Genomic DNA, 27684 nt, shown 5'->3' on the forward strand with positions numbered 1-27684 from the left:
TGAATCTTTTTTCTTCATTGTGTCTTTTTAAGAGTCAAATTCTCATTTAAATATAATAAAGAAATGTCATTTCTAATATTTTCTAACCAAGGCTTTTTAGGTCTACCTCTAATTTTCTTAATACAGGCCAAATCTTATACATATACTCTCCTAACAAGATCATCGGAAGGCCGACGCTTTACATGACCAAACCATCTAAGGCGACTCTCTCTAATCTTATATGTCACTAGAAAGATACACAATAAAAATTACGAAGAGGCATTGAATAACCCCAAATGAAGCTAAGTAATCATATGAGAGATACAGCACTACAATGAATTATAGGTGGACTTTTGTACCGCAACCACATGGAAAATATAATCATTTGATTCATATGGGTTCTATTAATCAAATACACGATAGATGGCTCAATAGACACTACATGAAAATAGGTGATTATCGGCGGACCATATCCGTCGGTAACAATGAAAAACGCTGGAAATTACGTTTTTCCAACGAATTTCCGGCAAAAATCATTTGATGGTAATTCGCGCGTCGCAAATAACATTCTGAAGTAAACATTTCGCCGGAAACATTTCTGGCGGTACTTCCGGTGAAATACTGGCGGTAATTCTATGGTTCTCTTTTCTTTTAATGGCCAACATTCTACATCATAAAGCATTGCAGGTCTAATAACCATCTTATAGAATTTTCCCATAAGTTTGAGGGGGACTTTTTTATCACACAACAAGCCTAATGCATTCCTCCACCTCAACCATCCAACTTGAATTCTACTAATAATATCCTCATCTAATAAAACTATTATTACTAAAATTACATTCCATATATTCAGCTATAAATCTACTCAAATAAAAGAATTTAGACCTAAGGTTCACATCCATAATTCAAGATTACCTTCAACACCCTCTCTAGTCTTATCAACAATAAGAATATCATCATCAAATAGCATACACTAGGGAACTACCTCTTGCAAATGTCTAGTGAGAACATCCATGATTGAAGCAAAAAGAATGTAGCTTTGTATTACTGTAAGAGACGGACGGAGTCGCGAGAACCGATATGGGAGAACGAAGATCGGCTTATCTTAGTGGCGTCAGAGGCCAAGAACATCGACGGAGGCTAATAACGGCAGCAGAGGTCAAGAACGGCGGCAAACGGAAGACTGAGGTCAGCGAGGCGTCGGTCGCAGCTGGACGACAAACAGAGAATCGAACAAGAGCAAATCAGAAGGAACGGGACGAAGTTAGGAAATAGGGCTCGTTCCGTCATAATTACCGACGGATAATACGTTGGTTCGATTTTCGGAGAAATATACGCCGGTAATGAGTCATTGTGTTTAAATAAGCCGTGGCTAATTCGACGGTATACACGCCTGTAATTCCCGGTGCATTATTCATCGGTATAACAAACGCTCCGACAAATTAACCGGCGTCATATATGACGGAAATGTACCAGCGTAATATACGTCGGAATTATTCCGGCAAATTATCCGCCTGTTCAACCGCTGCTTTAAACGACATATATAGATCCGTCGGAACATCCGCCGAAAATAAGCAGTTTTTTGTAGATAGAGGCTCATGGCAAAAGGATACACTAAAAAATTTGAGATATATTATCAAGAAAAGTTCCTACTAGTGGCAAAAATTAACGCAATCCCTAAGTGTGTGGCTTGGGAGGTTTAGTGTGGCAAATAAAAAGCATGATTTCAAATAAAGCAATTCAAATTATACTCTATCTCTAAAACATTGTTAAGAGAAGGCAATAGCCTTAATAATTTATATACATTATACAATAATATTAATGATCAAAAGTAAATAACATACCAACAAAAATATATAGTTATTAAATTCGAAATAAGAAATAAATGAGTACTTATAAAATTTTGTTGTCATTGAGATAGCTCAAACAACATATTTTTATCACAAAGAAAATTTACATATTTTTATCACAAAGAAAATTTACTATTTAGTATCAGGATGATTGACTATAAGGAAAGTTACACCAATATCAAGATCAAGTGCTAAGACAATAGGAAAGTTACAAACATCTTGCGGGAAATTACAAAATTTTGAGACAATGTATCACCTATGACATAAGTTTGGTAAACCAATTCATGCATCATCATATTGGATTCCACATGAATGTAATACTATGAAAACGATACCTCGAACAGAACCCCAAATCTACTTGATTTTCAAGTTAGATATTCATAATAATACAACAAGGAAAAATATAACAAAATTTCAACACTCAGACCTTCATACAAAAAAAAAAAGAAAAGAAATGAGAACAGCACATAGCTGAAAGCACATTAAGATTGTTAAGTCATAACTATTCCACGATCTTCATGTCCATTCTTAAAAGACCAGCCTCTTCATAATATTTGACAGTATCAGAAATTGTCTCTTTCAGTTCTCTGCACCTCCATCCAATTTTTTTCAACTTCTCTGAAGTCATTTCGGAGTCTTCATCTAGCTCAGGGAGACTGCAATTTATTAATCAACAAATGACGTAGAAATAACAAGTGAAGCAAAATAGTATTTCTCGAATTTAGAAAACAGCAAGGCTTGCCTTGTTGGGGACTCGAAATAAGGATACATGTTTTTCAGCAATTCCATAAAGTCAGGAATTCGAATTGGTTCTTGCGTGCAAATATAACGACCAGATGCATCAGGCTTCTCATACAACAGAAGAAGTGCATCAGCTAAATCTCTAACATCAACAAAATGCCAGCTTCGATGATTCAGTAAAGAATCGATGGAGCCTGCGAAGGTTCATTAATGAATCATGAGCACTAATCAAACACAAAAAGGAATTATGTGGTTGTCGTATTTGCAAGCACTTGATATTCATTGAAATGCTCCAAATAATTCAGATTTATAAAGGTCTTCACCTTTGACATAGCTATACTTGCACTTCTACTAAGTCATCCTAAGTATGATCTAACTCTTCGGAAGGTAAAAGAAACGAGAGGTAGACAAAGTTGATAAGTTATTGTAAATATCTGCTACTTGATCTTCTAAGACGATTACTTCTTTGATCTTATCGTTAACTTATGTTCCTGCATGAATGAAAAGACCAACCCAAAATAAATTACTGAGTTCATATTGAAAACACTCAACATTGAAAATATTGAGAATCTTCAATCTTTCATCTTCTTAAGAGTGAAGTGGAATGGACAATTCTATTTATTTTCCCCATTTTGTTGAAAGGCCCCACTTATTTTTCATTATAAAGGTTGTTAGGATAATTTTTTAAAGAATCTTTTGGCTAATTATTTTTCATCAAATCTTTCAGGAAGTAAAACCACCAGACTGTTTAAATAGGATTTTTTTTGGTAAAAAACCATAAAACAATTATTAGTGATGATAGCTACCACATTCAATTGCAACTCCATATAATCATCTAAAACTATCACTACAGAAAATTCACAAAATACTTGCGGTTAAACTGGCTGTTTAACCGGCGGTTAATAGCCACAACAATTTCGGCGGTCATTTGCCCAATGGAAATGGCGCTGGTATTTAGTGAACATATCAATATTTACCAGCGATTTAGCCACCATTTTTAAGTGAAAATTTATCGATGTTTAAACCGCTAGAAAAGCCGTCGGAAAGTGCCCTAAAACTGATCACCCCCCATCCCCCAACACCGCCTCCATCTTCCTCATTTCTTTGCCTAGCTAATTTGTTTCGTCAAGAGAAAGCGATCGCTTGCCAAAATTTGGCCTCGATCGCCTGCTTTTTTTTTTTTATCCATATGAGTTGTGACATTTTGCTCTTGCTAAACCGACCTTGACCACCGGCCGAACTTGAGTAGCCGATTTCCGCTCACCTGCCTGCCCGCCTTAGTCGAAGGCATCTCCACGCATCTCCTTAGTTTTTTTTTTTTTTAATCTTCATGCTCAAACTATACATGCCTTTTAATCTCCATCCATGCCCTTGGTGTTTCTTTAAAGAAAGCCATAAACCCATATCTTTTTACTTTAGTAATGAACGTTCTCACCAGATATTTGCAAGAGGATGTACCTTGGTGTATGCTTTTTGCTGATGATATTTTTTTTGTTGATAAGACTAGAAAGAGAGTTGAAGGTAAACTTGAATTATGGAGGTCAACCTTAGAGTCTAAAGTTTTTCTCTTGAGTAGATCTAAAACTGAATATATGGAATATAATTTTAGTAGTACTAGAACTAGTGAGAGGATTGTGACTTTGGGCAATCAAGTCATTAATATGAGTACACATTTTAGATATCTTGGATCTATTGTTTAGAGTGATGGTGAAATAGATGTGTACATTATCAATAGAATTCAAGTTGGATGGTTGAAGTGGAAGAATGCATCAGGTTTGTTGTGTGATAGAAATGTCCACCTCAAACTTAAGGGAAAATTCTATAAGATGATGGTGAGACCTGCAATGCTTTATGGTGTCGAATGTTATCCATTAAAAGAGAAGCATAAGACAAAGTAAAGTGTTGCAGAGATGAGGATGCTCAGGTGGATGATTGTCTTTACCCATATAGATAGGAAACAAAATGACCATATACGTGAAAAGGTTGGCGTAGCGCTTGTGGAAGATAAGATTAGAGAAAATCTCCTTAATTAGATGGTTTGGTCACATAAAACAGTGGCCTTCCGATATCGATGACCCGATTAGAAAAGCATAGGTATTAGATTTAACTTATGTTAAGAAAGGTATAGGTAGACCTAAAAATACTTTGTTAGAAAATATTAAAAATAATATTTTTTTATTAGATTTAAATGAGAACTTCATTTTTAACAAGACACAATGGACAAAAAGGATACATGTATTTCTTACCTTGATGCATTTATCACACCTTTAAAGCTACACCTTTTTTAATAATTCATTTCACAACTATGTTGGAAACGTTTGCTTTAACATCCAAATGATTATCTAATAAGAGATATATTGGATATATAACAGATTGTTACCAGGTTGAAAACGATTGACAGATGAATTTATGGAGTGAGTTGAGACTTTTATTCATGTAGCATGTCTACTAACTTTATTTAAGCTCAAAGCATAAAAATTAATCATTCCTTAAGACCGATAATGTAAAGGTTGATTTATATCGTAGAGGATTTGTTCCAGAATAGTGGATTTGGATCTCATATACTTATGAGGACAGTACATCTACTTCAACATTTTATGATGTTAGTGGAGATGAAGAAAACTGTTAGCCAGAGGGTTGCTGCCCTGTCAAGAGAGATAGAGGATATGAGGAAGATTCAAGATGAGATGCAGGCAGAGCTATGATCATATCAAGTTGAAAATCATAAGAAAAATGAGCAAGAACATATACTTGAATTGCAGGACTCCGAAGACACGAATGATAATTAGTTGTTGTTACTTTTTTGAAGAACTAGTTGGTGTATTTTTAACATATGTATGTGAAAGAACTTGTTCTATATTTTAATCATTGTTTAACAAGTTGATTTTGACCTCTGTGTAAAGAACAAAAAAAGAGAGAAAAGATACCTCTGCTCTGTAGAATTCCTGAAATCCTGCTCACCTCGGATTATCAAACCAGCAAATCCCGCTATGATGGCGTCTCTTCCTGGATATCCTGCGAGCTAGCCTCGATCACGCATCCACTCACGTCAATAAAACAAAGACGAAGGAAGGGGCTTCGTTTTCATTTTCAGCTCACTCTATTCCCGTTTGAGTTCCTACTTCCTCTGATTGAAACTCGTCGTTTACACCTCAGCCCTCTTCTTCTCGAGTTTTTATTGGGTGCCGAGTGCGGACGTAGTTCTGTATGTGCAAACAAGTAGTATCGCGCCACGTGGAGCCCATCTTGACCCCACCGTATTGAGGAGAGCGTGTGCTCTGTTTACCTGATAACTCCTACTTCCTCTGATTGAAACTCGCCGTTTACACCTCAGCCCTCTTCTTCTCACACATCTTGCAAGCCCTCTGACACAACCAACCTCCACAGCTGCTTTGACTCTGCCTACACTCTTCCGATCTCTGCTATGGGAGCCGAACTCGACATTTCCGCACCAGACCTTGCTGACCTCCTATACTAGATCTAGCCGTCGACGCTGCATCCGACTCCATAGCATCTCTTCCGACTTAAGCCGACGCTCTTCTTAGCTGACTTGATCGTAGCTCACACGACTCCCCTCTGCCGACCCAACTCTACAGCTCACAGTCAGAGTAAGGTCATCTCCAAGCGATAACTCTATTTTTCACCCCAAAATACCGCAAAAAGCAAAAATGGCGTGGTGCTGCTCCAATCCAACGCCATTTTTTTGCTTTTGGGCCAAGGTAACGACCCTTCTCCTTTCCCGCATTTTTCCGGTTGACAGAGAAAAATGGCGTGGGTGAACAGTGCAACACCACCCGCAAGCAAATGGAGGATTTTTTGGCGTTCGGCTGGAGCGAAGGAATGACGCCAAACGCTCGTTTGACGTTCGGTTGGAGATGCCCTTAGGCATAACCTTTTTTATATTATTGTTGCGTCCAGGAGTATTCGCGGCGGTAGAGAAATATCATATTTAACGTCTTAGCATTGCACGAAAATCCGGCACGCAATCAGATAAGGAGAGAAGGTCTAGCATTTATGAGACACCAAAATTTTTACGTGGAAAACCCCTGTAAAAGGGGGAAAAACCACGGGGCTTAGCCCTGTTTGAATGAATCCACTAGTATTGCAGTTGATTACAAATGAGGTCCTTCCTTGGTGGAAGGTCTTAGCTTGATTGCAGCAGTACCTATGCGAAAAATGTGCATAGAAGCACCTACATCAGTTCTTACCCCTCAATGCTAAGAAAAACGTGCACAAGGCTCACCCCACTTCGCCGCAAGCATCACATTGAGCTCCGTACCACTACGCTAAGAAAAGCGTGCATAAGTGGTATGCTCGTTGCGCCAAGAGCCGAAAAAGGGATTTTGAGATTTTTTTTAGTTTTAAAAGTCATTATACGTTAGTGTCGAGCGGCAATAGTAATGCCAAGGTAAGGATGGCGATGACGAGGGCACGAGGACCGAGGCACGAAGTTTACTTTTTCATCTTTTCTTTTTTTATATAATAATAGTAATAATAACAATTAATAATACTAATTAATAATAATAATTAATAGCAATATAGAAAAGAAAAAGATTTGTTTTTTGGTCTTGGATGTATGAGGGCTGTTTGGGGAGCTGTAGCTTAGAATTGGTTATATGTGATTAGATGTATGTCTTGGTCACTAATAAATAGTGCCTCAAGTATCTCATTAAACTGTTATTTCACTTAATGATTGCTCGAATATAATTTATCAGCTGTGAGAAATATCCTATTAGAATAAGCATGCCTTTGCTGGCAAAATACTACAATGTCTTAAAAAACTTTGGAAAGGAGAGAAGCGCACCTTTCAAAATGTTAATGAAAAATAAGCTGCTGAAGTTAACGGTTGATTGCAGCAGCGGCCCCAACACTGTGCTAGGGCAAACGGTAACTACATCAAGTCCATGCTTCTGTCCATAATCTAAAGCGGTCCTCTCTGCTAATACTTTGGAAAGGCAATACCAGCTCTGCCAAACACCATTAATAATGAAACAATTTAGTAAAAACATAAAGTGATTTTAATTTGTTAGAGTTTTAGAACAATATGTGGTCATGAATGAAACAAGTTAGTACTCCTATGGCATAGTTATGAGCAGTAGATTTGAAGTTTGAGTTCACAAAGAAGCTTGTAAGGAGAAAATTAAACAGTAGATGTGACTTAGGCTTTGTTTGGGATGGCTTTCTTACTTCTTAAAGTAGTTTTTTAGCAAAAAAATTTAAACAATCGATTTGAAGAGCTGAGCTCTAGAAATATTTTGCACTAAAGTGTGCTTATTGAAGGCCATTGAAGAATAGTGCATAAAGTACTCCGAAGGCAGAAAACCAGAGACCTCTCCAACCCATAGTGGGAAAGGCCTGTTTGAGAGAGAGAGAAAAAACTCCATAGATAGAAGCAGATCTGAAACGTCAAGATTTTAGTATAGAATTGTACTTCACATGCTAAAACATTTTCGTCCAGTGTTGACCCCTACACATAAAATCATGCAAAAAGAGACGAGAAAGACGATTTAGGTAATGTGTGCTTTGACAAAATGCATCACTTAAGGGGTCAAATGACCTCCGAATGCCGAATGGATAATATCGTTGTGATCAGGACACTAAACTCTGCTAGGTCGAGGCCCCTCGCAATCGAATCAGACGAGATCGGTCAAAAGGGATGGCCGACACCCAAAATTAAAGTGCGAGGTTAATCAAACAATGTCGGATCGACAAACGGACTTCACCGTTGCGTCCGGAATAATGTCAACCTCTAAAAACTGCAATTTTTGTTTATTCAATTTGAAGCGCCCATATTGGTGGCACATATCTCGAGGCGATCCCAATATAATGCAATGACGCGCATATTGCGGAAATTCAACTCTACGGAGACGACATGACGTCCGATTGCCAAACGGATGGCACCGTTGCATCCGGAACATTGTTGGCATTAAGAGTCTACATTTTATTTGATCAAATTGGATCATTTAAGGTAGCATCGTAAATTTCAAAAGCGATTCAAATATGTTGCAAAGGCACGCATTTCTAGGGAGATAAGCCTCGACGATGATCAAACAATGCCCGATCGCAAAACGGACTGCGTCATTGGGTTTGGAACACCGTCAATACTATTAATGCAGTGCCAATTTGTTTGAATGAGGTTTTGCGCTCAAATCGAGACGACACGTATTTCGAGAGATTTAAGCCTCGTCGTCGCCCAAATGACGTCCGATCTTGAAGCGGACTGCGTCGTTGCGACCGGAACATCGACAATACCCTAATTTCACTATTAATTTGTCTAATTTTGATGTTCGAAGAATTTGACACGCTTAACGAGGCAAAAATACACACGAAACGAGGAAATTGCACATGAATCGAGGCGACCTTTGACCTAATTAAGACATTTTGACTATTTTGATTTAATTCAACAGTGACCAAGCACTGATATGGCTTTGATTTTTAAAATATTTAGTAAAAACCAGGTGCCATATTGAGGAAAGAGGGTTAAATCCATTAATGAGCATTAAAAATTTTACCTCGTTTGTCTCTCTGTCGCAGCTCGGCTTGGGTGTACGAGCTTCCCGTCAAAATGAAATTGAGTGGACACCTCCTCCTTTCCGTCAACTATCTTCGTTAAAATAAAATAGACGATGCCTCCTCACCTTCACGACTTCCACCTCCGACTGGCTTTACAAAAAAAATCTCGTTTCCAACTTCTGAACTCCACAACACCCCTTCTCTGTTTCGAAGAGTTTGTTCACAACTCCTGCAGCAAGTCAGCCTCTCTCCTTCTCAACTTCTACCTCACACAAGCCATAAATTTCACCTGCCACCCATCCGATTTCCAACCGCAGGTAAATGCCGACTCTCTGTCCTCATGCACCATTTCTATTCATCCCAGTTCATTGACTTCAAGCTAGTATCCAACCGGACTCCTCCTATCCCTGTTCGATTCTTCCTGGTTAACTGAGGCAAAGCTCTCCAATACTTCCTCCTCAGACGCAGGTCCCCAAATCGAGCTTCAAGCCACTTAAATAAACACTTCCTCTCAGGCGAACATCCTAGCTTATTCCCCTCCCTACTGTTCATAGTTGTAGCTTTCTCCTCTGTCATTTTCGTCTCTCTCACCAAGCCTAAAAAAAAAAAAAAAAAGAGAAGAAGAAATTACTTTATTCCTTAACAGCCGATAGCATGCTCACAACTCAATTACCTTTTTTTTTCTCACGGGAAATCCACAGAAATGTTAGCTTAACATTAGGGAAGATTCTTTCTGCCACTTTTCATTTCATTTCTTAAGTATTATTTACTATTACATTAGTTAGCTGCTAATGCTAGTTATCATTTAATTACTATTGGCTTTAGACGTTATTATAATGATTAACTGTTAATATTAGCTAATGATTAACTTTTTGTAATTGGTTGACAGTTGTCATGGTATTATATATATTCCTTTAATTTTATTTTATTTATATATTGCTGGAATATTATCATAAGAGTGAGAGATGTTTTAAACAATTAGACTTTTTTTTTTACTGTTTAGCCGCGACTATCATTGTAAAGACGCACCTTTTTTTTATATATATTATAACTGTTATGTATTTGTGTTATAACTATTAATGTATATGCACAAACTGTTATATCTACTAATTATCATTAATGTTTATAATAGTATTAAGTTATTTTATATATATTTGTATGCGTGTAAAAATTAAAATAAAAGAAAGTAAAAAAAAAAAGAGCTTGCCAAAAAAAAAGAAGTGAAAAAAAAAAGCAGAAAAAAAAAACAAAAAAAAGAGAAAAAAAATGAGAGAAAAGAAAAGAAAGAAAAAAAAAGAAAAGAAAAGAAAAAAAAATGCTCTCTTGATTTTCGAACCCTTTCACTCTCCCCTATCTCGGCATGCGTGTCGAGTCGGTGGTCTGCCCATGCACGCTTTTCTCTAGCGTGGTGGGAGGGGCAACCGGCGCGACACCTACAGCAAGGTAGGTGAGTGAGACTCGGTTCCAAATCCTATTCTCGACGTTAGTGTCGAACCGGGAAACCAACTCATGCACGCTTTTCTCTAGCGTGGTGGGAAGGGAACCCGGTGCGATGCCTACGACGAGACCGGGATGCCCATAAGTGCCCGCTTGCGGGGAAACGACTGCTTCTCTTTTGCAACAGGTACCGAAGACCCATGCACGCCTTTCTCTGGCGTGGTGGGGGATCAAAAATTTCATGGCCGCGGTGTCCTCGTACGAGGGCACCTACCGTGCACGTTTTTCTCTAGCGTGGCGGGAGGCCCAGTTTTCCGTAGTTTTCCTCTAAACGGGGGAGACGCCGGGAGGCTGCTGAAATTTTCACTGAAGATTCAAGGACTTGGACAGAATTTGGACATATTGAACTTGAACTCGGACTGAAACTTGAACTTGGACTTGTGCTTTGACTTGAACTTGTGGACAAAAATACAAATGACTATTTCTTGAACTTAATTAAAATAAAATTAAAATGAGAATTTAACTTGAGCATAAAAGTCAAATTTAAATCAAGTTTAATCAAATGAAATTAACATTGGAACAAAATGCAAGAGGACTCAATTTGGGACTGCATTGAACTTTGATTCAAACTTGGACAAGAAATTGCACTTGAAAGGACAGCAGGGGACTCGATGAACTGAAGAGGCTCGCATTGAGCCTGAACTCTCTTTGAACATATGAATGACATATGACATATGACTTGAGCTTGTTATTTGGGCTCAAGCAAGGACATGAATTGAGACTGAATTTGGTTGGAACATCAAATAAACCAAATATAAAAAATTTGAAACTTGAAGATTGAATTCAAATGAGCATTGAATAAATGATTTTAAATCCAATTTGGATTAAATTTTAATGTTTAAAATAAAAATCACCATGAATTATGTGAATGATAAAATCAAATATTTAAGCATGAATTGATCATATGCTTTTAGGTGAAATTTTGGACAATGAGAATTTGCAATTATCATCTCAATTGTGATTGAGATGTTGGTGAATATACAAAAAGAAAAAAAATGTAAGAAGGTATGGCTTGATTGTAAAGCCATCAATATGAGAACTTTGGAGCACGAAATCGATTTGTAATATTGGGCATAATTCACTCCTAAGTGACAATTGATTGAACAAAAATGAGGCATGTCATGAATAGAAGCAATGTATCTCTATTGTGCTCTTAAGTGATTGAAAGTAAATTGAAGATGATTGTTGCCAAGCAATCGACACAAAATGCTTAGTAAAATTATCATCCAAACAATGAAGTCTCTTTCAAACTATAAGTTATGTTCAAGGATAATGAAGATTGTGTGACCTCTAGCATTATTCACTCACAAATGATAGTGAAGGGTCATGCAAATTATTTGGCTTGAATAATATACAAAGAGCATGAATGATTGTAATGATTCATACACAAGCATATGCTAAAGACTTGTGGGCTTCAATGTAATTTACTTGAATTGATCTCGTTCAAATGAATTTCATGCAAGCAATGCAACTCAAGTGAAGGCGATGAATGTCACAACACCTTTACAATCAATCACCATCCAATATCGAGCAAATATGTTGATCCATTATAAGCAAAGATGGATGATAATACAATAAGTGCTAGCACCTACAAACTATGTAGCAAGAGCCATTGGATATTGCAATGCTTTTGCAGTCAACCATCATTCAGCATCAAGAAAAATATATTGAACATCTACAAGCAAGGATAAGAAGATCTGCAATACATACAATCTCTCGACAACTACAGATGTATGTATAACATGCCACCCTGGGTAGATGCATAAAAACTACAGTAAATGCAGTATCCTGTAGTCAACTTCATTCTAAGGATGAATACATCTACCTCCAACAATAGTGGATGTGTTGTGGGGACCAAAACCATAGCGAAATGCATAAAGATTATGACGAATGCAAGCTCCTATGAACTATCGTAGGAGATCTATTCTGCACCCAATATGTTTTTTGCAATAAATACAAAATATAAGATGACTACGTCAAAATGTAAATCTCTATAGGCTATTATAGAAGACCATTCAAGCATTCCAAAAGTACCCATGCACGTGCACCGTAGTTTGTATACACATAGGTACACTAAAAGGGAAAAATACAATCTCAATCCGCATGGGCCCCGGCGAGCGTGTTATTGGTACACACGTAACGTCTAGGGATGCTACGCGAGTTATCAAATTTTAAACCCGATCTTCCTTAACAGGTAAAAAGGAGTCGACATGGTTTAATTATAGAATGCCCCCAAACCCGCATGGGCCCCGACGAGCGTGTTATTGGTACACACGTGACGTCTAGGGATGCTGCGCGGATTAACAAGTGTATTCAGATTCGCACCCGATCCTCTTATGCGGATCAATAGGAGTCGACAAGGTTCGAACCTTCAAATAAATACACGGTTGCGTGAACTGGTGTATTTATTTTAATCCATTTAGATTAGGCCTTCAAGGACTATAATCAAGAGAATTCACTGATAAAGGCACGAAGCCTATAAGAAACCCGATCCTTTGTCGACAGTTGATAGAGTCGACAAGGTTCAATTAAATAAAAATAACCCCAAACACCCCGATGATGGCCGTGTTGAATGCTAATCTCAATTGGAGGGGTTCACAAATATTTCCAATGCCGTTCCAAATATCCAAAAAATCTCAAAAATCCCAAAAAATATTTAAAATTGAAATAAATCCATCAACGCTTAAAGCAAAATCCATTCACCCTTCGCAACAGTTTGCCGAGGTGGACAAATTAAAATTTACTTCAGCTCACAAAGAGCCAAATGCCTAATCGAAAATATCACTAGGATCCATTCTCAAACAATCTCTTGCCAGTAAGGACGTGGTACGTGTCCTCTAACCGGCAGTTTCGCCGCCAAATGGCACTGCAGGTAAACGGTTATGACCCGGGGCCCTCTGAACCAAGTGGTTTTGCCGCCAAATGGCATCACAAATAGCGGTTATGGCAAGAGCCAATACGCTCCTTAGTGACGTTAAATCCTTGAGATATGAATCAATAGGATATGATCGATAGGACACAAAGCCCTCTGTTAGCTAAGGTGGATTCAAATTTGTCCCCTTAGACAGACATTCAACCCCGGTCTACAAGGTTCCCTTGGACGAAGCAACCCATGGCTGCCGACAAGGATCCTTCTGTCAGGTTGGGTCGACTACCTCCTCTGACTAAGTAGACCAGGGACCACGATGGCCCGGGACGATGGAACCATTGGATCTTGACCGGGTCTATCATCCAATCCCCCACCATTCGCTTTAAGTGCATGATGGTGAAATTTCTACTTTAAATATAAAATCTTCAAATTCCCAACTACTTTCCAAAATTTCAAATACCCAAATTTATTGCTGCTACTATACGCCAGATTACACGTATTCTATACGTATCTGATTGACGACTAGCCTTAATCGAAAGTTCTCTCTCGTAATCGGGAGGGGTAATTAACTATAGGGGCTTGCGCCTATAGGAAACCAGAACTCAGATCATAAAGTCCTCGCAAAATGAGGGCGAAATCTCTGGGTAGTGTCTTATCTACAAACCCACCTGCCTTCCAAAATTTACCCCGGAACTTAGTTCGTTAAAACTCCCTCTCTCGAATAAAAAGAAAAGAGCGAGCGGAGGCCGGGGCTGATTTTTCAGAGCGCACATCCAGCAAGAAAAATTCAGAGGGAGAAGTCTAGAGAAACAAATAGATGGATGAATAGATAGAAAGAGAGAGAGATAGGGACAGAGAGAGAAAAAAATTCAACAAAAAATAGGATGATAACTTAATTTCGCATGGCATCTACATTAAGTTAGCAAGTTTTAGAATATTAATTTATTCCTTTTCTTAAAACCAATAGTTTATGTTATTAGCTAAATTTACTGCAAGCATGAAGCATAATTGGTCTTACAAGAGCTGTGTGACATTATAGAATCAGAAAGTGCTGAACCAAAATCAATTCTAAAAATAATCAAACTATCTGCTTATAGAGCTACGACTGCTGCTTAATACTAATACTGCAAAGAGAGGTCGAATACCTGATTTTTTCTGCATAACTCCTCATCTGTCCAGGAATTCTCATCCATTACCGTCCCCTTGGGCCAATTTGGATTAATAACTACAGAATCGGCAGAAGAAACCAGCACAACTCTTTTCACTTTAGTTTCAGAGCACGCATTGAGTACATTTTTAGTGTACTCAAGAGCAGGCCTTATTATTTCCACCTGCAAAGAAAAGTTATTAAGATAACATTTGCAGAGCTAATTTGCCTACACATCTGTATCTTAGAAGAAAATAGAATTGGTGGATAGGAGAAGAAATTTGGAGAAAAGATAGAATTGTTATCATTACCTCGGGATTGGAGACTTCAGTAAAAATCACAGGACTAGCGACATGGAAAACTCCTTTACAACCTGCAATTGCTGCTGCAATAGCATTGAAGTCATGCAACTCTGCACTAAAGAGTTGCAGATTCTCTGAGGAATTCTCTAGCTTCTTCAAATGTGCGTTCTTTTCATTGCCTTGAACAATTGCGAGCATGATCAGCACATTAAAAAGGATTTGAAGTTATTAATAAGCATAATCAGTACATCAACTCCATTTGCAAATATATTCTTTTCTTCTTATAGTTTGAGCAAATCAACAAATGAGTAAACTAAAGCAAATGTGAGAAATTGTCTGAAAGAGAGAAGGATCGACGAGTATAATAGAAGGGAATAGAGCAGACAGAAAGAAGAGGTAGATAGTGGTACTTGGATCTCTGACGGTTCCATGGACAAAGTAACCCTTGGAGAGCAGGAGCTTCACAAGCCAGGAAGCTACAAAGCCTCCAGCTCCGGTCACACAAACCCTCCTCTTCTCTGCCATTTCTGTCTCTCTCCCTCTCCTTTTCCTTGTTCTCTCCCTTCCCATAGATTCTTTCATATTTTTAGTATATAATATGTACAGCAATTTCAGTACAGATAATAAAACAGATAAGTATAATACAAAATAATTAGATCTGCTTCGTTTTTTTTTTTTGGATTGAAGAATGCTGATTCGCCAGTGGAAAAAAAAAAAGGGAATTTTAATAGTGAGGTAGGGTTTTTTTTTTTTTTTTTTTGATTGAAGAATGCTGATTCGCCGGTGGAAATCTTTTCCTGACGTCATGCCAGAGCAAGATGATTTCAGAACGAGATAAGCCAATCAAAGAGGATTAGATCTTCATCACACATCTCATCTGGTGGATCAGGTGATTTTGGGCTTTGGCTACCAGTCAAATATCTTGTATTCAAAGCTTGTGTAAGTATGCGTTGATGGGTTGATTGTAAGCTTGGCGTGGTAAAACCTTAATTGAGTTGGTATGCAAGCAAAAGTATTTAATTTTATTTTGGGGATTTACGTACAAACGATTAACTTTTTTATTTAATGTTTAATATTTTAAATTTATTTATTATAGCACTTAAATTTTAAAATCATAAAAAAATATTATTAAAATTAAATTAATTAAATAAAAATACATCTTTTCATATATATATGGTTGTTGACCCCTATACTTCAAACAACATGTGAAATGGACGAAAATGATAAATTTAACTACGCGCGCATTAGTAAGTCGAGTCACTGGAAGGGTCAAACGACCTCCCATTCCCAAACGATTTGCGTCGTTGCAATTAGGATGTCAAGCTCCCCTAAGTTGGCACCCCTTGCAGTCAAATCGAACGAGATCGGTCTAAAGGGACCATCGACACCACAAATTGATGCACAACGTCGCCAAAACGACGTCTAATCACAAAATGAACCTTGTCGTTGAGTCCAAAACATCGACGACATTCAAAAACCACTATTAATTTTTTCAATTGGAATCGCCCGACGAAATGGCACAAAACCCAAGGCAACAATGCGCAAACTTGAGCAATTAGCACACAACGTCGCCCATATGATATCCGATCGTAAAACGGACTTCTCCATGTCATCTGAAATTTCGACAATAGCCAAAAGTAATAGTCAAATTGATCAATTGCTAATTAGAAACCCAGTTGGCCGAAATGAGATCTTGGCTGAAGGATAAAGAATCGAAACTGACTGTATTGGCTGCAATAGATGATATGCTGTCTTCAACCGACCCATGCACCCGTTTATTCCTGCTCTTCCAGGAGAAAAAAAAACTGCAGAACAGTACAAATTGGCCATAAAAGGATTGGAACTAGATAGCTTAGAAAGCTAATTAAAAGAGCTCTCCAAATTGGTGAAAACAGGTATATCATAGCCCCAACTTTTTAATGAGTTGATGATATTAGTCATGAAAAAACAATTAAAAGCTAGATGACTTGCATCCTCTACAGCACAACATCCTCTTGGGCATTCATTGTGATTGATAATCCTTCTATACATTAAGAAATCATTGGTTGGAATTGATTTGTGAATCAGTTTCCACCAAAAGATATTAACTCTTGGCCTCAACTTCAATATTTTAAGCCATCTCCAGTTAGCGTCCTCTTCCTCATTTAAGTTGCTTTTTTCAGAAATCAATACTGCAATTGATTTCCCATAAAACTTATACATGATTTCCACTTCATCTTCATGAGCTCCAACATTTGAAGGAACCAAAGAAATCAAGTCTGCTAACTCCTTACCGAACGCCTCATCTTTGGATGTTCTAGTTTCCATCTTTAAGAAAATACTTCAAACAACATTGATCTTCATGTAAGTTGGACACAAACGTAGGCCATTTTTCTAAACACTTATCAAGGATCCAAATATCCTTAGTAGTGTTGATGTGCTCACCATTAAAAACCTTCCATCTAGTAATATGTTGAAGAAGTTTGCCTCCACAGTTTATAATTTTCCAAGTTGGTGAGCAACCAACTTTAGCTTCAGAGAAACAAAAGTTTCTTCCATATTTGGCAATGATAATTCTGTTCAATAAAGAAGAGGAATTAGATAACACACTCCAAGCAAATTTAGCTCTCCACAAACCAACTTTATTAGCAGCCGACATAACACCTTGACCTCCGAATTTAATCTGCTTACAAAGGGTTTTCCATTCCACATAGTGAATTCCTTTACTCTTGTCCTGTTTCCTTACCTTGGTAGAAGAAAAAAAAAACTAATAGCTAAGTATTATCCTATACATCTTGATAAAAACTTAAATGAGCATTAATCAACCTTAAGGCAAGGTAGTCTCCCAGGTACTCAATGTTTAAGCACCTTAGGAGACCTTAGTTTCTTTGGACTATTATGGTGATAATAATTGGGAACTACCCAACAAATATATCATTGGACTAGTTACTAATATCTTATTCAACTATTCGATCCCCAAAAGTTTATGAAGCCTTACATTATGCATCTTTTGTTTAAAAATATAGGAAATATACTCATCTTTATAAAATTATGACTTAAACACCTTCTACTTCATCTCACAAGTCTAATAATAGACCGATAACACCTACTCACTCAATCTAGTTAAACAAAACTTCTATTGAAGGTAGTTTCAAAATTAATTAATAAATAATATATTTTAAGACTCATAGGAGAGTCACATCAAAATCAATGCAAAGATCAAATTTTATTCTTAGAATAAATTGAGTACCTTTTAAATGATGATTTATAAGAGGTTCATAATGACACCAATAGTCTGATGAAGAATTTGAGTGTATAAATATGATGATATGCTTAACTATAGCTAAGAATGTGGCAGATAATAAGAGAAGGAATAATATTTTTAGCATGTATGTGTTATGAAATGAGAAAAGATGTTGATTAATTACTAATATAATGAGTGCAATGAATGTCATCTCCTCCCACACCTCTACTAGAACCAATCTTAAGATTTAAGCATACCTATAGAATCAATTCTTGTTAGTTGAGTCAACCTCACCTCTCTTCATATCACCAGCAAATGCCTATTTTAAACTAATATTTCTAGCTATGAAGATCAAATAAGGTGTAATTTTCTTACCATGGATAATGCTCACATGGTACTATGAAGACTTGGGTGTTTTGACATGAGTTTTACTTATAACAGTTGAGAAAAAATATATTTTTTCAATATAATAAAAAATATTAAACTCCAACTAGTCAAACCAATAGAGAAGACACATGACAGTACCTCATATGATAAACTCTAATTTTTAACAACTCTCTAAACATAAGCCTAAATCTCCACTTATGGCAATGAATTGAAAAAAATTACTTCAATTTATTTGAAATAGGTTAAAGTTGCTCATTGAGGTTCTATTGGGCACCATAGATGTTAAAAGTTATATTAAAATGATGAAATATAGCATCAAGGGGCCCAAAAATGTTAGAATTACTGGAACCACAAAATAAGCCTAGGCACACATAAAACACTAGGCCAGCTTTCCGGCAACTAATGGTGGTGTCATCGATAACTTTGCTTGCACTTATGATACCGGGAAGCACTAACAAATGTTGCCCAGTATTCTTATTTTATGGTAGATTTGGAAATCGAGAAATGAGTCCAAGCATGGTGATACTAAAATGGAGGCTTCTATTATTATTTCTAATATTAATCATAAAATCAATACTCTTTCGTCTTGCAATATGATTTCGTATAAGAATTGCAATAATTCTTTTAAGTTTGCCAACGTGCTCGGTATTAAAAGGAACTTGAATGCTACTAATAGAATTTCTAGAATGGTTTTTTGGAGGAAACCGGATATGCCTTATGTTAAACTTAATACTGATGGTTCGGTAAGGTTGGGTTATGCTGGTACTGGTGGCATTATTAGGAATCATGAAGGTAAGGTTTTATCTGCTTTTGCTTCCCCCTAGCATTTTTGTTCTGCTTTGACTGCCGAACTTACTGCTACTGTTATGGGAATTGAAAAATGTATTTCTTTGGGGTATTGGAATGTTTGGATTGAGGTGGACTCTCAGACTGTGGTTAATAATGTGAATGATAAATTTCAGGGGAATTCCAATAATTTTTATCTGATTAGAAGGATTAAATTGGCTCTCTCTAATATCAATAACAAAATATCTCATATTTTCCGTGAAGCTAATAGTTGTGCTGATTGGTTGGCTAATTTAGGTTGCCAGTTGAGGAACTCTCAAGATCTTAATGTCTTAAATTTTAATACTGTGTTGAAAGGTATGATTTTTCTGGATAAATCTTCTCTCCCTTATATTAGACATGGTTAACACTTTTACTGTCGGTGTCTGTGTCCGTTTGGTTATTTACTCTGTTTTCTGGTTTCATCTTGCCTCCTTATTTCTTTTCAGCTGTGCTTGGATCTTTGTCATGTCCTCTATTTATATTTGCTGGAGCTTTGCTCCTAATTTTGCTAATATGACTGTGATGATGGTTATTCTCTCTTATTTTTATTACTGGGAAGAGCTTCTTTATTTGCTCAGTTCTGCGTCTTTTAGCCTGGGAAGAGCTTCTTTAATTGCTGGTGTCGATGTCTATATTAGGTGGGGTTTTTATCTTAATGTGTTGTTCACCTGGGTGGTAATTGATTTTGATTTAGAGGATGTTGAGTTGAGATTCTTGAACAATTGCTACAATGGTTACTGCTGGGATTGGTTCTATGTTAGTCAGGCTGGGATTTTGATGTTAAAGAACTTGTTTAGTCATTATTCGAGCCCTAACTTTTATATTGACTGTGTTCACAAGTTGGATTATAAGGGGCATGATTTTCTGGCCATTGTTGTTTCTCTGGATTCTGGTATTTCTGGGTATCATGTTCATTTGCTTTTCAACTTTTTAGGGAAGAATTGGTGTAACAGGTTTTTCTACATTTTTCGTGGACCAACCTTATCTGCTTGCAAGGTACTTTTATTTTGGTCAGTTTTTTTGGGTACCTGTTATTATTATTCTTTTTGCAGGAAGACCGAGCTGAACGCTATCATTTTGAGCTTCCTTTTTTGGGATCTGTTGACTCACAGACCTTCTGTTAATTTTATCTGCTTTTGTAATCATAGTATAAGGAACCACTGGGTCATAGGTTTTAAATTTTTTTTTTTTGAATGTAGCTCTTTCGAGCAGTAGTGAGCTGGAGATTTCTTTTAAGGACCTTGTAACCACTTTTTTGATAATTAATGCGTAGGCCCCATGAGTGGGTTAAAAAAAAAATGTTTGCCCAGTATGCATTTTGGTGGGTTCCTTTTATTTCTATCTAAATAAAGTATTATAAATTTTTCAAGGGTATAAAAAACATATTTGGGTGTCCTTATGAACTACTTTTATTTCAAATTATATATATATTTTTTAATTTAATAAAAACTTCAAGAAAGCAACATGAAATATGTCCATTTATTGATTGCAAAATTTGAAAAGTTCCGAAGATTAATGAACTGGCTAATTTTTTTTTAAAAGCCCTCCATGATATGTAGTTCCATTATTAAGATTTTTTAAGAAACAATTTTCTCTAGAAAATTTCTTATGTGTGACTTTGTCAAGTGAATGTAGACTGCTTCTTTATTTAAAAAAAAAAAAATTGTTGAGGGGTTAAGATACTTAATTTCAAATTATTTTTTTATGTTGTTGGATGGAGAATTCGTTAATCTATCTTTCTATTAGTAATCCTAATTAAAATATTTTTTGGTGCTGTTGGAATCGGTTTTCGAATAGTCTGGAGCTATGTTTTGAAAACTTTCCACTTCAATTTGTAACAACATTCATGCCCAATCAAATTTGTCTTTCTAAGACATAACATTTAGATTTGATCATTCAAGCCTGTCAATCTTATAAAAAACTTAGTGTCTGCTAGGGTTTGCCCCTTCTTAGGGTTTCTCATGCGGCTTTCTCTCCGCCGCCTTTGGCAGCCGGAGGGGTCTTTCTATGGCAAAAAAACTTTTGGATCCTGGGTTCCTCGCGGGTAAGCAACCTAAATCTTTTAGGGATGCTTTATCTGGCTCAACTGATGCTAACCTATTTCCTGATTTTCGCATTTCTTCGCATCGTGGTATGCCCTCTTTATGGTTTTCGGAAGAGGAATTTCTTCATCTTGCTAAGCCTTTTGAGTTTGCTTTGGTTGGGAGATTTCCACTCAAACGCCCCTCTTTGGATTCTATCTGTAAATTTTTTTTCATTTTGAAATTATCGGGGGATTTTTCCGTCACACTTTTGGATCAAGCTAATGTTTTGATTAAGCTTGATAATGATTTGGACTATGCTAGGGTTTTTGCTCACAGATCCTATAAGATTTTTGGTTGTTTCATGAAAGTTATTAAATGGTCCCCTGTTCTTGATCTGTCCGAGGAGTCTCCGATTGTGCCTGTTTGGCTCTCTTTCCCTGGTTCACTCCCTCATCTATTCACTTCTCGTATTCTTTTTAGATTAGGCTCTATTTTTGGTAGACCGATTCACACTGATAATGCTACTGCCTCTGGTTCTAGACCATCCGTAGCTCGTGTTCTTGTTGAAATAGATGTCACCAAAACTTTTCCCGATTCTGTTTGGTTAGGGCCGGAGAAGTTGGGTTATGTCCAAAAAATTGTTTTTGAATGCATGCCTAGTTTTTGTTCTTCTTGTAAAGCTTTAGGTCACAAAAAACTGGTGTGTCCTAAACGTGTATCTAAATCTCCACCGGCTGACCCTAAAGTTTCGGAATATTTCACGAATCCTGTTTCGACTGTAGCCCCTGTTACTTCTCGTGAATTTGGTATTTCTGTGAATGGTTCTGATGATTCTTTAGCTAAAGATGGTCTTGATTGTGAAATTCCTATTATTAGCAATGTGGTTGTTGCTGATGACGAATAAGTTGAATTGGCTGGACTCGTCAGAGGGGGAACTAGTTTCTGATTCTGATGATGCTTTTATGCTGTCGTCTGATTTTTGTGGTAGCTCCGATCCTGGCCGTGACTTTACTCTTGTTAATGTAAGACCGGGTTCTGTGGTTGGTATTCGGGCGAGGCAAGGGTCGCCGTCGCCGTTAGCTTATTTCTTTTATTTATCTGTGCTTTTTTCTTTTCTGTGGTGGGTTTATATTCTGTGGGTTTATATTCTGTGGTGGGTTTAAATTTATTGCAATGATGCGTGCCCCAAACCAGCACCATAGCTGAGGGTTCGAGTTGATTTGGGGTGCTTTAGGACGGTCCTGGTGACGTGTTGTTGGTGCTTGTGCCTCAACCGCCTACTGAGCCCGCTTTTTATTATATTTTTCCTTTTTCTTTTTTTCCTCATCTCTATTTCTTTGTAATGTTTTCTTTTTTTATTATTAATATATTGTTCTGTTAAAAAAAAAAATCTTATAAAAAACTTTAATTAGGATAGATGCAATAAATTTACAATAATTTAGTATAATTTTAATGATGTTTACAGGTTTAAGAAATCATTATATAAAATTTTTAAATGTTAATGTTCTTAAGAGAAAGTTGAAATTGTGTGAGCTATTTATCCAATTGAGAAATTTGTTTACAAATGAACAAAAATATTAAAGATTTGTATAAAATTATTTTGATTTTATTTGCATCAATTACCATACAATATAGCAATAACACAACAATGCCAAAATAATGCAAGGCCTATGGCAGATCATTAAATTTTTATTTAAAAAACATAAAAAATAAAATTTCAAATTGTTCATAAAATATGCAATGGAAAACACTATAGGATTAATGTATGAAATGTGCACAGCTCTATTATTTCGTGGTCAATTGCCCAATAAATTTAGAAAGCAGCTTATCCATCTTTCCATTATAGAACTTACTTTTATCACAGCACAATAATAATTAAGTGCTTAATGAGATAATTATTAGCATGTGGTTCAGGTAATCATTCGTATGAACAATTTATTCCAAATTGGACAAAATAGGGTCCACCATTAGTAATTTGATCTTATCTTTTATAAAGCCAAAGGGATTAGTGTAATTGTCTTTATCCTTGTAGAAAAGCTCGAGCATACGTGAGAGCTTGATGACAATTTGAACTATAAAGAGTGGTAAATTGGACAGTAGATACTCTTGATTCAATGTTTTCCATGCATCCTCCACCATTACCCTTAGCTTGTCGCGTGCTTCTTCTTTTGTGCATTTTTTCTCCTTTGTGTAGCTCTCAACTATGGTAGCAAAATGATTGTCTCTCTCTTCATGCTGTAAAATTAGAATATGACAATGCATATAAATTAATAGCTAAATAAATGCAACACATTAAACGAGCATTTATATAAATTTCACTACTTAAATTTTTTTTATATAAAAGATACCTCATCGGAAGTAATATCATTCATAATTCTGCAGATAATACAAGAAGCTTTGACAATCTCAGGAAATTCTGTCAACCATTCATATACATTCAATGGAATCACCTCGTGCATACCAAGAAATAATGCACAAAATACCAATGGATATGCACAACTGCAAAGAGAGATATGCAAGTGTTCTTGTATATTGGGAATATAATGTTCATTTCCCCATCTTGCTTCAACAAAAAATGCATGCGCCAACTTTTTCATCTGAAATAAATAAATAGATATAAATTAAAATAATATTTTTATTTTCTAAATAAGAAATAGTTTTAATTTATTACTATAATTAATTAACTATTTAAAAATATTTTTACATGAGAATGTAATTGAAATAAAGTTTTTTGCATATTTCATTACTTGGTAGCTTTTTAGAGAAATTATATACAGGACAAAAAATAGAAATGAACATATAAAATTGGCATTAGCTATCTAAACTTTTTAATTGAAATGTGATTATACATGTCAGTGCTATAAGGCCATACCTCATTTTCAAGGAATCGCACGCGAAATGAATTTTGCTCAAATGACAGCTCGTCGTCGAAATCTTTGAATGTTTTATAAAGAGACATGCAAAAGCATTGCAAATACTTCGGTAACTGGTCAACTCTCAGTAGTTCCCATCTATGTTGGCACATATAAATTTTCACAATAAATATAAATTACATCATATTGGTCATTAATTAAGACTAACTAATATTAAATTTGTTTTTATTACCTTTCAATTTTCTCAGTAAGCAATTCAAGATCTTCAAGTGTTCCGTATTGATCGTAAATATCATCAAGTATTGATGTTAATACAATTAATTTTGTAGCCATTATTCTTGCACGAGAATAACTTGGTTCAAAGTATGTGCCGGTCATCCAAAAGTTTAACTCAACCAATCTATCTCGTGCAAATGGTAGGTTTTCAGAAAGAGCTATTGAATTCTTCCATCTACATGATCATAACAAATCATTTTCAGTTATTTTCACTATGCGGGCATACACACTCAAAAAGAAGGCATACAGAAGAATTTTGAAGTAAACTAAACTTACAAGGTTAAGTGTAAAAGTTCCTCCAAATGAATTGATTGTACTAAATGGAAGTCCAATTTTGCAAACTCTAATAGAAGTTCACTTCTATTTTTTTCTTCTTCAAAAATTGATATGTATTCTCTTGCTTCTAACCTTTCAGATCTTCTAAACCTTGGTCTTTCTAAAGCTCTTGATGTTATTGTTGCAAAATTTTTGTCCATATTGCCTAACATCAATTTGAGATGAGTTCTTGCAAATTTTACAGCATTTTCTAATATTTTCTCATTTTGTGTTCCAAGATGGGCAGCTTCATAGAGGCTTAACAACCCTTTTCCATCACGCTTCAAGCTTTCATCGAAATCTCCTTTTTTCATAAACTTGTTGAATATGTCTGTTTTTCAAACACATAAATAGATTGTGAGTTTTCTAAAGGCGTGCTTTGAATAAATTTTTTTAATGAAAATAGCCTAGAACCATTGTTGAACCTTTTGTTATCATCACTCGCAAAAACAAAAAAAAAAGCTCGTATTTAATAAGACAAAATAATTTTTATTTTGAATCAAAACAAGAACATAATAGAATAAAATTAAATATTTAAAAAAAAAACTGATCAGAAAGTGATCCCAAACTGCACAAAATATTTCTATACCTATATTAAAGTTCAGGTATTTCATCATTATTTTTATGTAATTTATTATAAAAATAAGGATAAAATGGTAGTAAAAAATTGAGCTATGTGAAGCTACTTTTTTTAAACATTATGATCTGATATCATACTTTACATTTAATTATTTTAAATGTTTTCATAAAATACTTTTTTAACATAAAATGAAGGCTGAAGGATAATTTAGTACCAGCTGAAATTAGAAATCGTTGCTGCCTCAATAGTCGAAATCCCAACGCTATAGTGTGTAGATCTTTACTCTCTTCGAAGCCATCTCTATGTATTTTCTTCAAAGTATCGTTGATCTCCACTTCAAAATGATAGGCCACTCCCAGATGATGGATTGCATCAATCATTTCTAAAGATTCAAGTTCATCACTTGTGTCTCTAAGCTGCTTCTTTATCACTTCCTTAAGCTCGTCAATCCTTTTCTTTATCTTTTCCTTTATAAATAAATAACATTTATCAAAACTTTCATACAAGTAATTATTAAGAAAACCAAAAACCACTATTCTTTGATATCTGCAATAATAAAACTTTTTTTCTTAGATGCGTGAATTTAATTTCATAACTGAAAAAAAAAAAAATTGCTCAAAGTTCTCTATACTCAACACTTTATCAAAAAGTTTCATTGAATAAAAATATATTTCGCACATCGCTATTACGGCTGAGAAAAACTTCTGTTTTGCAGTTCGTATCAAAGCTGAAACTATCAAACTCAAGTGGTCAGAATAGATTTCATGTAAAAAAAAAAATTGCCTGTTAAAAGCTCAATCGTACAAGCTCAGAGGAAGGCATTGGCGTATGGGTTATGAAGAAATCTCCCCAAACACTTGGGTGAAAAACTCCGACAGGCTGGCCAACAACATCTACAGGAGAATGAATGCCAGAGGATTCAGCATATGCCATTGCTCCTTTTTCTATATGGCACAGGCAATGAAAAAAGAAGTGAAGAATTGTGAATTTCTTCAGCTTAAGGCCCGTATTTATAGTATTTTAAAGCAGAAAATAGGGAAAAGTATGTGTCTATTATTCAAAATGAATTGTTCTATAATTCGTTTAGTTTATACATATATTAGTATGTTTTAAGTTACAATAATGTTATTAAGAAAAAGTTGAAATTGTGTGAGCTAGTTTATCCTAATTGAGAAATTTGTTTACAAATGAGAAAAAATATTAGAGATTTTTATAAAATTTCTTTGATTTTATTTGCATCAATTATCATACAATAGGAATAACACAATATTGCAAAAAAAAAAGGAAGGCCTAGGGAAGATCATTAAATTTTTATTTAAAAAACAGAAATAATAAAATTTCAAATTGTTCATAAAATATGCAATGGAAACACTATAGGAATAATGTAAGAAATGTGCACAACTCTATTCTTTTCATTATAGAACTTACTTTTACTTATGCTGAACATTATCCCAGCATAATAATAATTAACTTGTTAATGAGATAATTATTAGCATGTGGTTCAGGTAATCATTCGTATGTACAATTTATTCCAAATTTGACAAAATAGGGTCCACCATTAGTTATTTGATCTTATCTTTTATAAAGCCAAAGGGATTAGTGTAATTGTCTTTATCCTTGTAGAAAAGCTCCAGCATACGTGTGAGCTTGATGACAGGTTGAACTATAAAGAGTGGTAAATTGGACAATAGATACTCTTGATTCAATGTTTTCCACGCATCCTCCACCATTACCCTTAGCTTGTCGCGTGCTTCTTCTTGTATAAATTTCACTACTTAATTTTTTTATATAAAAAATTCCTCATCGGAAGTAATATCATTCATAACTCTGCAGATAATACAAGATGCTTTGACAATCTCAGGAAATTCAGTCAACCATTCATATACATTCAATGGAATCACCTCCTGCATGCCAAGAAATAATGCACAAAATACCAATGGATATGCACAACTGCAAAGAGAAATATGCAAGTGTTCTTGTATATTGGGAATATAATGTTCATTTTCCCATCTTGCTTCAACAAAAAATGCATGAGCCAACTTTTTCATCTGAAATAAATAAATAAACATATGTGTGTGTGTGTATATATATATACCATCTTATAGTACTTTCCCTTAAATTTAAGGGGTACTTTTCTATCACACAACAAGCCCAGTGCATTCCTCCACTTCAACCATCCAACTTGAATTCTGCTGATAATGTCCCCATGTATTACCCCATCACTATCAGCAATAGATACAAGATATCTAAAATGTGTACTCTTATTAATGACTTGATCCT

At 35.7% G+C, this 27684-nt stretch overlaps 3 protein-coding genes across 4 annotated transcripts; 1 reads left to right on the forward strand and 2 right to left on the reverse strand.

Moving 5' to 3' along the window:
- Nucleotides 1-1996: 1996 nt before the first annotated feature.
- On the reverse strand, nucleotides 1997-15590 carry LOC110100218 (cinnamoyl-CoA reductase 2). The gene is made up of 6 exons (XM_020827639.2): nucleotides 15309-15590; nucleotides 14908-15077; nucleotides 14595-14780; nucleotides 7375-7537; nucleotides 2572-2764; nucleotides 1997-2485 (listed from the first exon to the last, which is right to left on the reverse strand). The coding sequence occupies exons 1-6, from the start codon at nucleotides 15478-15480 to the stop codon at nucleotides 2332-2334; spliced, it is 1038 nt and encodes a 345-aa protein (XP_020683298.1). The 5' UTR covers nucleotides 15481-15590; the 3' UTR covers nucleotides 1997-2331.
- Nucleotides 15591-21343: 5753 nt separating this feature from the next.
- Nucleotides 21344-22264, forward strand: LOC110100216. The gene has a single exon (XM_020827637.1). The coding sequence runs from the start codon at nucleotides 21344-21346 to the stop codon at nucleotides 22262-22264; it is 921 nt and encodes a 306-aa protein (XP_020683296.1).
- Nucleotides 22265-23133: 869 nt separating this feature from the next.
- On the reverse strand, nucleotides 23134-26375 carry LOC110100221 (alpha-humulene synthase-like). Of its 2 annotated transcripts, none has more exons than XM_020827641.2 (7): nucleotides 26209-26375; nucleotides 25619-25871; nucleotides 24786-25155; nucleotides 24466-24684; nucleotides 24233-24371; nucleotides 23709-23957; nucleotides 23134-23595 (listed from the first exon to the last, which is right to left on the reverse strand). In XM_020827641.2, the coding sequence occupies exons 1-7, from the start codon at nucleotides 26335-26337 to the stop codon at nucleotides 23296-23298; spliced, it is 1659 nt and encodes a 552-aa protein (XP_020683300.1). In that variant the 5' UTR covers nucleotides 26338-26375; the 3' UTR covers nucleotides 23134-23295. The 2 variants fall into 2 exon arrangements, with proteins under 2 accessions (XP_020683300.1, XP_028554402.1); XM_028698569.1 differs by having other exon boundaries at nucleotides 26188-26351.
- Between the last annotated feature and the right edge of the window lie 1309 nt (nucleotides 26376-27684).

The sequence above is a fragment of the Dendrobium catenatum genome, unplaced genomic scaffold (genome assembly GCF_001605985.2).
Source record: "Dendrobium catenatum unplaced genomic scaffold, ASM160598v2 fragScaff_scaffold_1109, whole genome shotgun sequence".
Classification (NCBI taxonomy): Eukaryota; Viridiplantae; Streptophyta; class Magnoliopsida; order Asparagales; family Orchidaceae; genus Dendrobium; species Dendrobium catenatum.

What these genes read in the sequence shown, in the direction of transcription:
- LOC110100218 (XM_020827639.2), bottom strand. Translation starts at nt 15,480, where the DNA reads ATGAAAGAATCTATGGGAAGGGAGAGAACAAGGAAAAGGAGAGGGAGA. An exon ending in AGTTATGCAGAAAAAATCAG is followed by an intron (nt 7,538 to 14,594) that starts GTATTCGACCTC and finishes GGTGTTTGGCAG; the next exon opens with AGCTGGTATTGCCTTTCCAA. An exon ending in TATTTCGAGTCCCCAACAAG is followed by an intron (nt 2,486 to 2,571) that starts GCAAGCCTTGCT and finishes AATAAATTGCAG; the next exon opens with TCTCCCTGAGCTAGATGAAG.
- LOC110100216 (XM_020827637.1), top strand. Translation starts at nt 21,344, where the DNA reads ATGGCAAAAAAACTTTTGGATCCTGGGTTCCTCGCGGGTAAGCAACCT.
- LOC110100221 (XM_020827641.2), bottom strand. Translation starts at nt 26,337, where the DNA reads ATGGCATATGCTGAATCCTCTGGCATTCATTCTCCTGTAGATGTTGTT. An exon ending in CAATGCCTTCCTCTGAGCTT is followed by an intron (nt 25,872 to 26,208) that starts GTACGATTGAGC and finishes TTATTTATAAAG; the next exon opens with GAAAAGATAAAGAAAAGGAT. An exon ending in ATGATATTACTTCCGATGAG is followed by an intron (nt 23,596 to 23,708) that starts GTATCTTTTATA and finishes CTAATTTTACAG; the next exon opens with CATGAAGAGAGAGACAATCA.